General features: G+C 30.3%; 1 protein-coding gene and 1 non-coding gene across 2 annotated transcripts; one reads left to right on the top strand and one right to left on the bottom strand.

The window, feature by feature from the left end:
• Positions 1-3,596: 3,596 nt before the first annotated feature.
• On the top strand, positions 3,597-3,670 carry TRNAN-GUU (transfer RNA asparagine (anticodon GUU)). The gene has a single exon. It is a non-coding gene; the product is annotated as a tRNA-Asn (tRNA).
• Positions 3,671-5,203: 1,533 nt separating this feature from the next.
• On the bottom strand, positions 5,204-12,947 carry LOC110657628 (chaperone protein dnaJ A6, chloroplastic). Its single transcript, XM_021814918.2, has 8 exons — positions 12,747-12,947; positions 11,714-11,884; positions 10,573-10,714; positions 10,355-10,412; positions 8,073-8,115; positions 6,714-6,762; positions 6,539-6,619; positions 5,204-6,423 (listed from the first exon to the last, which is right to left on the bottom strand). Exons 2-8 carry the CDS (start codon positions 11,818-11,820, stop codon positions 5,569-5,571), a joined length of 1,335 nt encoding a protein of 444 aa, XP_021670610.2. The 5' UTR covers positions 11,821-11,884; positions 12,747-12,947; the 3' UTR covers positions 5,204-5,568.
• Positions 12,948-13,288: the final 341 nt, after the last annotated feature.

Here is a 13,288-nt window from a genome sequence, read left to right on the forward strand (position 1 = left end):
GTTTGTGCTGTTATGGCCTTTCGAAGATTAGATGAGATCTGTAAGAATTTTGATATAACGGTGTGGATTGACTTGTTTGGTAGTTTGTGTTTTTCTGGTGTTAGGGTTTGGTTTTTATCAGTATCTGTATTAGGGTTAAGAAGTGGAGCTCCTTGAAGTCCAATAGAGGATCTTGCAGGGTAGATTGAGCTGCTGAGCTATGGATCCCACAGCCCTATCCCATAATAAAAAGATCAGACTTCTTGGATAGGCTTGCGGCTTGCATATCTCAGGAGCTTCATTACCTCAAATGTTAGATCCTTGTTTGGATTGAAGGGAGCTCTACATCTAAATCTAAATCTTTCAACTGTACTACTACTTCTTGCTTTGATCATAATTTTTTTTGAATTTTTAATATTTTTCTGCTATTTTCTTGTTTGCTGCAACAGGGAATTGATTGCTTTTAGCTGAAGAATTGAGTTTTACTATTTTTGTGTGCATGAGACTACTGCAGGAACAGGGAAGAATCAAGTGATGAGGTCTTCTCTTTTCAGGGTTCTGGCCAATGAGGAATTCAAGATTTTAGTGGCTTAGATCACACCCACTACAGGATAGATTTACTGTACCTTTTTCACAGTAATTATCTGTACAGCATATCTTTTCTTTAAGATAAATATTTTCTTGGAGATTTACAAGAAAAATATAACCTATAGCTTCTTCATCTGCCTTAGTTGCATAAATTATAGTTTTATTTTTAATAATTAAATTTAAAGCTTTTGTCTTCTATAGATGCTTGCCTTTACTGTCTCTGTGTTCTTAATCAATTAAAAGAAAATAATTTAGGTTTGCAGGGAAATTCGAGTAATTGGTGTGCCAAAATTCGTTGGATATGTATATATCCGAGTAATTGGGGTGCCAATTTATGAACTGTTTTATTAAAATTATGAAATTAAAATTTTTATTATAAATTCATCTGTTATTGAAAATTAAAGATTTTTAATTAATTTATTGTTTTGTTAATTATTTTATAAATAAAAATAATTTTTTTTTAAAATAACATACGTATAACGTATTTAATTACTTTAATTAAACTCTTTTGTTTTATTTTTTAATTAATAATAATTTTATTTATAAAATAATAAACGAGTTAATAGATAAACCTGAAAAATTTTTAATAATTTTTATCAACTCATTGAGCTTTGTTAAAAAATTAAAATTTAGCAAGGACTGAATTTTATGAAAAACACTTATGAAGCAAGTAACTATGTATGATAATTACCTCAAATTTATGTTTAATACAAATTCGTGATATTAAATTAAAATTTAAATAATTTTATAATATAAATTAAAATTGAGGAACGAAAAATTGGGAAATGACAAGGTGAAATTAAGTCCAAATTTATGATCCTAAATTAGATTTTAAGAACTCCCAGTTAACATCTAAAAAGTGGATTTTCTATAAATTTTGAATTTTCATCAGGTTTTTTTTTTTTTTGGCTTAAGAAAATCTTTTGCCATTAATTGCAATTATTTCACCACATTTACATGTTTAACCTAACACTTCATATGAAGGATGAAAACGACAGAAAAAGGGGGAAAAAATCTCATATTTGGATTATTTTCTAGTTGTTGATAATTGTCTTGTAAAGTTATAACATAGAAAATTAAGAATTTATTTTTGAATATTATTAAAAAAAAGAGGAGATTGGGAGAGTGGTTATGGAATCTTGAATTTATCAACTAAAAATTATATAAAAATTATATGCTTTAGATTGATTATATACTTTTAATTTAAAATATATTTTTTTAATTTATAAGTTAATTTAAAAATAAATAATTAATTATTTAATAAAATTATTTAAAATTAACTTTTAAATAATTTAAAACTTTGATTAAAAGACATTTAAAAATTAATATAATTTGTCAAAATGACTAAAAAAAATATATCTAAAATAAGGATAATATTGTTATTTTAAAAAATTATTTGGATAATATAATCTCTTACTTAGTTAAAATATATTTTTAAAGTAACTAGGCAAGTTATCAGTAAAAGGCACTTTACTTATAACTTCTGACTTGTTTCAAGTTGTTTCTTAACTTATAAATCAAACTAAATATTAATTTACTTATAATTTTTTACTTATAAGTAGGTTTGATTGACTTAGTGTCTGTTTAGCATTGAGTTCTAGAGGTGAAAGCTGTTTTTCTAAATAAAAATACTATTTTAAATACTGTTGAAAAAAGTAATTTGAATAAAATTATTTTATTATTTCAGTACTTTTATAATTAAAATTTATCAATTTTAATTTTAATTTTTTTTAATACTCTTTAACTAGTATATTTAAAAAAGTGATTTTCTCGGCCGCAGTTTAAATAACAATGATAAACAAGCCCTTGTAAGCTAAACAAAATACCCTCTAAACTATTTTTTTTAATAAATTGAAAATGTTAGATTTAATTTTAATTATTAGCAGATAAACACTTTATTACCGAATAATAATAATAATAATAATAATAATAATAATAATAATAATAATAATAATAATAATAATAATATATTTTTTAATATTATAAAACTTTTTAATGGAGATTTATTTTTAGGAAATTGAGAGAGAGGTGACTGAAACTTCAATTTGCCATATAAATTATGAACTTGTTTGATATTGTTGTTAAAATTGCTATTAAGTAAAATATTTTTTTAAAATATATTAATAAGATAGTATCAAATAATAATTTAAAATTAAATTTATAAATTTTAATAATAAGAATATTAAAATAATAAAATAAATTTTTTCAAATTATTTTTTTAATAATATATAAAATTATATATTTTTTTTTCTATGAAAAGTAATTTTCACCCTCCAATATTAATGGAGGATATACACTATATGAATCAAACTGAAGCATTTAGAATGAGATTGAAAGTGTTAGATTTGATTTTTATCAAGTATTAGCATATAAACACTTCATTAATAAATTACTTAAATTAATGATTTATTACCAAATAGCAAAAGATTAATGATGATTTTTTAAAAAAAATTAAATTTTCTATGGGTATTTTCAACCATAACCTTTCCCTTGCACATCACTTTTGTTAGGGGGAATGGAATGAGAGTGAAAAATTACCAAAATAATATTTAAGAGAATAAAAGAATAAAGCCAGAAGTTATAAAGTAATAATTAATAGTGTTTAGAATATAATCAAATAAATATAGAGGAAATTAAAAAAAAAATTAAAAAGAAAATTTTCTAGAATTTCATATTTTTTATTAAAATAATAAAATTGTCAAATTTGAATTAATTAATTATATTTCTTTAACTACATATCTTATAGATTTAAATAATAAAAATATATAATCTAATTTAATTTAATAATTGTTGATATATTATTTACATTATAAATTCAGGTTCGAGCCTCATTCTGTCAATCTTCTAGTTAAAAAAATAATAAATTCATATTCTCTACCATTATCCTCTCTCTCTATATATATAATCTATTTAGATTTGCAATATAAAAAAAAAAAAAAATGAATTTTAACCCTAGTTTTTAAGGGTATTTACAGCCATTGCCCCTCCACTTGAATTAAATAAAATTTTTCAAAGCCTCATGCTGCTAAGCTGGAATAGCTCAGTTGGTTAGAGCGTGTGGCTGTTAACCACAAGGTCGGAGGTTCAAGCCCTCCTTCTAGCGAAATAAATTTTTATTTTATACCAATCTCAAAAGGAATCGACATATTGTAAGGATTTTTTTTTTATCTTAAATTAAAATTAAACATCATAATGATTTTTTAAATTAAATCAAGGATGCTAATTATTGACAGTAAATCTTAGATATAAAGAAATTATGACTATTATACTCGAATTTTTTTTTATTATTTAAAAAAATAATTACAGAAAATAACTTAATAAAATATAAATCACACAAATTAAGGAAGGAAAAGAAAAATGATAGTTATTTTTTAATTAAATATTTTTATATTTTTAATGAAGTGTTATTCAAGTTAGCTTTATATCTATCACAATTAATCTATTCTTTGCTGGGTTCAAGAGCACAAATCCAACACTTGATCTATGTATTTAGAAATCATCTTCTTCTCCTATTTAGAAATTATAATTTTGTAAATTTTTTAACTTAAAAAATAATTTATTTTAAAAAAAGTTAAAATTTATGCATAATTATATAATAATTCTTTTATTTTTTTTATTATTGATTTATTCCAAAGAAACTCAATTAAGAATGAACCTGTATGATAAATGGGGAAGCAAATCCAACTATGACTTCAATTAACTTTAGTTTTTATTATATATATATAAAATAAAATCTAATATCTATCAGATGAATAATATATCTTTAATCATTAGATCAAGTGTGGTCAAACAATCTATTCAATCTTTTATATATATACACACTTGATCTAATATATATATATATATATAAAATAAAATCTAATATCTATCAGATGAATAATATATCTTTAATCATTAGATCAAGTGTGGTCAAACAATCTATTCAATCTTTTATATATATACACACTTGATCTAATGATTAAAGATATATTATTCGTCTGATAGATATTAGATTTTATTTTATACTATCTCAATTACATTATAAAAGAAAGACTAATTAAATTATATCTAATTAGAGATTAATTGCAATTGGAATGAGTTTAATACGATAATGATTTACAAAAAAATTTGAGTTAGTAAGCTGTAAATTGGCTCAAGTGTGTAATGGCTTCCCAAATTGTTGCATTGATGGAAAGTGCCATTGTAATCTTTGTCCTCCTTTTGCCCAACAACACCACCCTCCAAATATGTAACTTAATTTAAACTCCTAATAATTTCTCTATCAAATGAATTTTATCATTAGTAATGATAATAATGGACTTCTATCCTAAATATTTTCTCTCTCTAACTTAAATTTATGATTTTATATATATTTGATTAACTTTATATTTATTAACATATTATATTGAAGTCAATGGAACATGAATAATTATTCTATCTATGATATATTAATTTGAATACTTGATTATGTGAATAAATTACTTTTGTTTATTGTATTTTTCTTTTTCTTTTTTTTTTTTTATCAATAGGTGGGGACTATTGATAAAAGCATAAACAAACCTAATTTTATATATTTTTATTTTTACATTTGCATGATCATTTATGAAATATGAAGAATCCTTTGATACAATTCATCCCAAAATCACCACAGATGAAGTAAAAACATAAATGCAGGAGATGATTATGCATTTGCCTATCCCAAAAAATAATTAAAAAGAGAGTATCATGTGTTGTAAGAATCAAAAGAGAAATAAAATCAAAGAGCAATGCATCTCCAACTAACACTTCCTATTTCATCTCCTCTCTTTTCAGGAAGTTCAAATTATAGGGGACCAAAATTATCACTGTGGCTTTTACCTACCGCTACAGAAACTTGCTTAAGCCTTCCAAAGCTATAATGATTTCTAAGTGCTAAATCTCCATGCAACAAGCAACTCCAAAATTGCATTCATAGGGGAGAATATGATCTGATCACTGATCTGGACACCAATATATGAATAGAGAAAGATAATGTACATGCAGTTATCTTCGACTATTCGCTGTCTTCCCCTTGCTTAGATCTGCAAGCTCCTCAATGAGCTTTCTTTCTTCACTGCCCAATCTTTTTGGAATTTCAACTTGTACGCGAACCAACTGATCACCCCTCATGTTGCTTTTGTTGAGCACTGGGACTCCTTTCTTTGCCATCACAAGTGTTGTATTCGGTTGAGTTCCAGCTGGGATTTTGAGATCGACCATACCATCAACTGTTGGTACCTTAATCGTTGTACCCAAAATTGCATCTATATATGACACTTTGCATGTGTACAAGATGTTGATGTCATCGCGTTTTAGTACGGGGTCTGGGATGACTTCAATAATAACAAAGAGGTCGCCAGGTGATCCACCTCTCTTTCCAGCATTACCTTCAGATCGCACCCTCAAACGGCTTCCAGAGTCCACACCAGCTGGCACTTTCAAACTGATACGTTTTGTCCTCCTTACCCGTCCATCCCCAGAACATGTGTTGCAAGCGGTAAATGTTTCCCCAGTCCCCCCACATGAAGAGCAGGTCATTACCTGCTGAAAGACGCCTAATGGAGTCCTTGCTGATGAAACAACCTGACCTTGGCCGCCACATGTACTACATCTAGATGGTGTTGTCCCAGGTTTTGCGCCTGAACCATTGCAGGTGCCACAGCTCTCGAGTCGGGTTATCTCAATCTCTTTTTCAACCCCAAAAACTGCTTCCTTAAACATTAAGATAAGATTGTAATATTCATCCTGACCATCGACTGCTCTACTCCGGGAAGCTCTGCCCCCCATGCCGCCCATACCTCCCATTCCTCCCATGCCCTCAAATAGTGACTCAAACAAATCAAAAGGATTGCTGAAATCCTGGTATATCAAAGCAACAGATCAAACAATGTGAAGGCAGGAGATGAAAAAATGATGACAAAATATGAAATCTAGAAGCCATGATCTCACGTTTCATTCGTTGAAATTAACTTACCCCCATGCCCATACCAGCACCTTTAAGTCCAGCCTCACCATACCTGTCATACAAAGATCGTTTCTCATCATCTGATAAGACCTGCAGGGCAAATTATTGTAGATTATGGTGATCAAAACTGCTGTGGCTTAATCATAAACCAGAAAACAGGATGACCACAGAACTGAATTTATACCTCATATGCATTGCTAATTTCCTTAAACTTCTGCTCTGCCCCAGATTCTCTGCATCAAAGGATAGAATATAATTCAAACAGGTCTGACAGGACAATATTCACAAAAACAGACCTTGAATAGCATTATGTTCTATGCAACTTAATTAGAAAAGCAACTGACTTTTGCAGATCTATAACTATAACTCTTGTTATTTTAGGTTCTCCTCCAATGCAAATGGATATATTTAAATACAAAATCTGAAAAAAAGGATTTTGTATCACTTTTAACCCCTGCGACTCTAAGCAAGGTGCAATCCTTTATTTCCAAATTTCTTAGTAATGCTAACACTATAGTCCATATGTGCCCCAAAGATGAACCCCCCTTCATCTACAAATTCTTATACCCATACACATCTAGCTTCACACTGACCCTATCATATAGAAGGAGGAAAATTAAATCTGTAGGGCATGAGAAAGAAGAGAAAAAAGTGCTGTCTTCTTGAAAATTTTCAAGTTCCAAATTTGAGAAGCTTCTCTGTAAACCTCCAAACTATAGAGGGTGCAGTAACCAGAGATTTTATCAACCAAGTCAACAAGTAGCATAATAAATGAACATCACTATTCTTATTTAGCAAACTAAGGGGCAGGTTCCACTTGTGTAATATAGATTCTCATTGAAAAGATTATGTAAAAGAAAAAAGGGTGTGAATTGAAGCTAGAGCTTCCTGCAAATTGTCACGAGACTTTGTACTGAATATGACAATTAACTTAAGAGCCTTTGAACCATCTTCAAACATAGCATAAAAATGTTTTGAATTATGATACTTTGCACATCCTACATTTTCTTCAATTCAGAAATAATTTGCCATATCCAAATATCACTATTTGTCTTCTATGGATGTTTGCCATAACAGTAGATTCTTAAAATTCTTGATAAAGTTCAGTGATCCTACTCCAATTCATGATCCACTAGAAATCCAATCCTTAAAAATTGCATTGGATTAATCTAAGCTCTCATACGTAACATAAATGACCAACAACCAGGAATAGTTTAGGCCACATGCTGCAAGAAGGAAGGGAAAATGGAAATAAGTGGGAAAAAGGGGATGGTCAGAGGCAGCCAGTCCAAGCATACCATCTTCCATTGGCTTGTACAAATTACCCACATGGCCACATCCAAATCTAATATCAGTGCATCCAAAAGAATGAAAAGAGTGACCGCCTCAATCTAACCCACAGCTAGTTGTAGTAACAAAGCATACAATCCAAAATTTAAAACACAACAAAAAAAGGTAATATTGTGTTGCCACAAGATAGAGGAAACAAGGACAGCAGAGATGAGGAAGGGGGACGGTCATGCTCATATAAAAGCTAACTTACTTGTTCACATCTGGATGGTAACTCCTAGCAAGTTTTCGGTATGCTGAAACCAAGAGGCATAAGGAGTTAGTATATCTTAAATTTTAGTACAACAAGAGAGGATAAGCCAAGAGTAATAACTCTATAATAACATCAGTACATTGTCTGTATATAAGATCTCGCTTCATTCATTTTTTAAGCTCCAGGATTTCCTCTTACAAAGACAGTGTGGTTAAATTGTCAATCAATGTAACTAGAACAAGTATTCATCAAAATTTTGAACTGAAGTGAAATTTTGGTTCAACAATTTATTCCTATCGGTTATCATTTTAAAAAAAAAAAAAAAAAACACTCTGCTGGTGCCTACATCAGTTTTGGAAGTTTATTCAACCTCTTTGAGCTATATACTATATTATGAGTATGTTTGGGTAATTTTTGGGTTTCAATGGGCATGACAGTACAAATGATGCCAACATTATTCCAGCTGTGTGCCAATGGGACCTCAATGGTCTATTGTTCCTACTTATTCTTATTCTTGTAACAGAAAACAGGTCAATGATGACAATAATAATTTCTGGCACATCCTGCAGTTGTTTCAAAGCAGACAACCATTATGTATTATCTTTGAAGCTAAAAAATTTTGCACTCAAAACGCTAAACCTAATAAAAGAGAAAGCAAATAACAGTCTAAAATCTTTCCTGACAGCTTAATTAAAATCCTAAGTATTTGTTCTTGTTTGGGGAACAGCCGCACTGACCAGCCATCATCCTAATCATTATTTAGATTGATATCCTCTGTTTAATTTAGCCACCAAGTAAATAACCGATCGAAATTTTAGCCATTGTCAGAATGTCCTTGCACCTGAATTGTTCATTTTGTTACCATAAATAATCCACCAAAACTGTTTTTTTTTTTTTTTCCTGGTCTAGTTTGATCTGCAAATCCTAGTTCTAGATTCATTCTTCCAGCTAAAAGATACCTAAAATCAGAACCCTCTTCCAGCACTAGAATACCACAAGGCAATTTGCAGAAGCTACATCAATCTTCCCACTGCTGTCCAACCTCAACTAGTGTCAAACACCAATATTAAGGTGGGAATCCTTTCAATTTAATGACTCTTATTGACTTCCATAATAATATATCAACCAAGTCTTACACAATGTTCTAAAGAAGTTCACATAATTATATATGTGAACCACATAAGGCAAACAAAATAGAAAATCCCACAAATTAACTAGGATGGAAGCTGTGGAGTTCTGAAGCCTTAATTCTTTCAAACTAGAAGGAAATGCACCCTTTCCAAAGCAACATCACTTAGAATAACAGTGTATTTTGCCACTTGTAATAGAGAGGACAAATTTTCTTCACTGCTTTCAATCACCATAATTGAGAACTATGACATGGTAAGGCTCAAAGGGGTAAAAAAAGAAAGAGAAATTTAAAATTGAAGAATAAAGTTTGCAATAATAATTATATACACTTCTAGAAAGACACGGAAAGAAAATGTTCTATTTTCTGTCACTTGTCCTGATATATATCCTTTAAGCTCTTCACAAAGATCTGATTTCTAGATTTCTTGTTGAGGGAAATTCCTTTTATTGAAATTTTCATGTTCCAAGAAATTTAAATTACAGGGAAAAATGTTCTCACTTTGTTCTTAATGTCATGAATTTTATTTTATTATCTAGTGTATTACACAACTTTTGGAGAATTATGGCATATTATCTTCCAAATATCTCTATTTTGCCTAATGCATCACCATTTCATTAGGAAAGCTAAAATTTCTTATGAAGTCAACGCTTTTTTTAGGTTAATGGTTCTCAGTTGAATCAAAACCAATAACTTGTACAAATGAGGCGGCCTTCCAAAGCGTTGACTCCCAATGTTTCCAACTTTATGTTATGAACTACTGTAGTAGGAAGTAAAACAATTATCTTTTCTTCTACGCCGTTTTGCCTCTCGGACTATTTGAAACAGACTCTTTGATTTTTCTGGTGAAAAATAGGTATGCCTGCAAATTAGGTCCGAAAAAGAAGACGGGTCTTTTTCTTTTTTTTTTTTGGGGGGGGGAGGGGGGAACAATTATAGTGTGACCTTTTTTTTCTTCTCTCTATCAGAATTCTTTGTTTATATAATAAAAATAAAATCTGCACGATAGAGATGGGGAAAATGAAAGGGAATTTTTTGCACATCAACAATTTATGAAATCTTAGGCATTCAGGCTTTCCACATGGAAGCATCAAAGAAAGGATGAATTAAACTGCGATAAACAAAGAATATGAAGAATGGTGGGTGCACATACCACTTTTGATTTCAGATTTACTTGCATTTTTTGACACACCAAGTATAGAATAGTAATCCTGCAATTCAGAAAAAGTTCACACTCCATGTAAATATATGAGAGAGATAGGATCTCAATTATAGAAACAAGATAGCATTTTAAAAGGGGAAATTAAGTGAGACAGCCAATACTGCCTCCATTGTCATCATAAAGCAAATATAAAAAGTGGTTCCACTCACAGCATCAGCTCTAACTGCAAATTGTGATCCCCTATGACGATGTGAAGCTTGAGATGGCCCCACATAAGATAATATGGGGAAGGAATCCCGTGAAAATAGGCTTGAATTAGGTGCTGCCAAATAGCTCATCTTGTTATTAGGACTGCAAAACGGTTTTAAATGCACAGAATTATCTTTTGCAGCAAACTATATCCGAAGTTCATTCACAGCACACTACATGATGAAAATTTCATGCCTCAAAAAGTTAATCTGATGCATTAAATGACACAAAAATAATAGAAGCAATAACAACAATCACTACTATCTGATATTGAAGCAGAAAAATATAATAAAAATCCCTTCAACCACCAATGAGTAATTTAAAAAATAAATCTGTTAAAAGATGGACAACCAAACTGAGCTTCCAATTATATGACGAAATAAAATAGAAGAGCATGCAAATTTAATTAATCAAGTAAGAAAACTCACAAGGTTTTATCAACAAGCAACAGCACGTTCTCATTGATCCCAGCTTCAGTAGGGAAACAACTAACAAGTCACATCATGACTAAGAAATCATTCCTCATAATTAACATGTGTATTTCTTGACTCTTATATTCCGCTTGTATAAGGAGCTTCACATTCTACCTTCTTTTCTCAATGTAAATTATAATTTTAGAGAAAAACATAAACTGCACAGGTTTCTAGTAACTCCTTTCATTTTGAAAACAGCATTATAAAGCATCCTCCAATAAAATTTAATTTCTTTTAGCATAAATTTCATTTGGGTTGCTTCAACTATTCAAGGATTTTAGGAGCTGAAGAGCAATTCAGGTAACAAAATGAACATAAAACGATAATTCAGAGATGGGTAGAGTTACTAGGGTATAGACTATTATAACTGTTGAATCTTCAATTTAGGGTGAATTCTGAACGAATAACCTTTACATGATTATGGGTCCCCAAAAGGTAAGAATTTCACTAAAAGCATGACAGTAAGCCTTCGACTAAGGACTTGATTATGGCACAACATCAATGACACACACATAGTTCCATCAACAAGCTGCTTAGTGCTTTCAGTTCCTTTACACATACAAATGTATGTTTGCATGTAATTATACAAGAGAAAAAGAGAAGGGGATGGACAAATAGATATACTCACCCATATTGAGAGGTCACTATCCCATTTTTCATATAGGATCTAAGCATGAACTGAGGTCGAATACCCCAATGAGCAACATATGTGCTTCCACAAGGTATAATGGCCATCCGATAGAAGTTTAGAGATGGAGAGGACCAGATCAATAAGTATACACCTGAAACCTTTTTCTAGCTGAAAAACATAAAACATAGAAATTTAGTTACCACAAATAATGGCATTTGAAGTCACTAAAGCACTATTCAGAGTACATATCTTATAGGCGTATACATGCTAAATGATTGTACATCAAGAACAGAAGACTTTTCCTATTTTCTTCAGGAAAGGAGAAACCATTTTAGTAGACTAAGCCTCAAAAGATTAGAGGCCTTAAGGGATTAATAATGCAAGGCATATCCATGCTTAAAGATTAAAGCTCTTTCCTTTTTTGGCACATCAGAATATTAACTTGACTCTTTGCTTCAAGTAACCCCTCTCACCCCACCCAGCACCAGCAGGTTTTAAACTGGAGAGAGATTTCAAGCCTTTACTGCTAGATATTTGAGACTTCGAAAAATAACACCAACTAATAGGTTTCTAAATCATAATGTCCATATGGAATATGAACAGGAAGAGGAAGAGGACGAGGAAGACTCACTGAAAATCCTTCAAAAACCTTACTTTGCCAACAGAAAGAGCTTCCCAAAAATAGTAAAAGCACAATAGTTTTAGGGTGAAAGTGCTTCATTCACTATATTTAAGCATAAACACAAACTCTACTTTCTACAGAAATTATGGAACTAGTTAACTTGCTCTTGAAAGCCAAGAAATGAACTTTACCTTCGAAAAACCAACAAAAACACTTCCAAAATAGGGATTAAGGAAATTCAAAATCACAAAAACAAAACACAGCAATACCCAATTACCATTCAAGCTATTTATCACTAGTTTCATGGACCCAATGTCAATGGTATTCAATTTCGATTATAGAAATACCCCAACCAACAAACACAAAAGAAACTATATTTTCTGTCCAAACAGAAAGAGGTGAAAGTACCTGCGTCTTCAATTGAAGAGTCGGCGGCTTCTTCACTGTCTCGCGCAGAGGGGGGAGAGAGAGAGAGAGATTGGCTAGTTGCAGTTGCAGGCAGAAGAAAAGCAGGTGAAAAGACGAGGCTAGAGTAGAGCCTAGAGCTTTCTCACTGGAGAGGAAGAAAACCTCATTAAAATCAGCTTCATTTCCCTGCTTTCCTTATTCTATTTCATCTGCGTGTACCCTAATTATCCGCCGTTCGATTGACTTAAGTTCAATTAGAATAAACAAATAAATAAAAAGAATAAATATTTTAAATATTTACTACATTTTTAATTATGGCTGATTTTTTAATATTATTTCTATATAATCATGAATTCAAAATTTGACCTTTTTAAAGTATTTAATATTATTTAATTAAATTTATTAACATATAGGTATATATTAATTATCTTTTTAATGTTGTTAAATTACGGCTATATATATACATATCATCTTACTCACTTGAAGAAATTAAATTCGAGTCATTATTTTTTTAATTTTTTATTTAAAAAATTAAAAAATTC

This window comes from Hevea brasiliensis, chromosome 13 (assembly GCF_030052815.1).
Source record: "Hevea brasiliensis isolate MT/VB/25A 57/8 chromosome 13, ASM3005281v1, whole genome shotgun sequence".
Taxonomy (NCBI): Eukaryota; Viridiplantae; Streptophyta; class Magnoliopsida; order Malpighiales; family Euphorbiaceae; genus Hevea; species Hevea brasiliensis.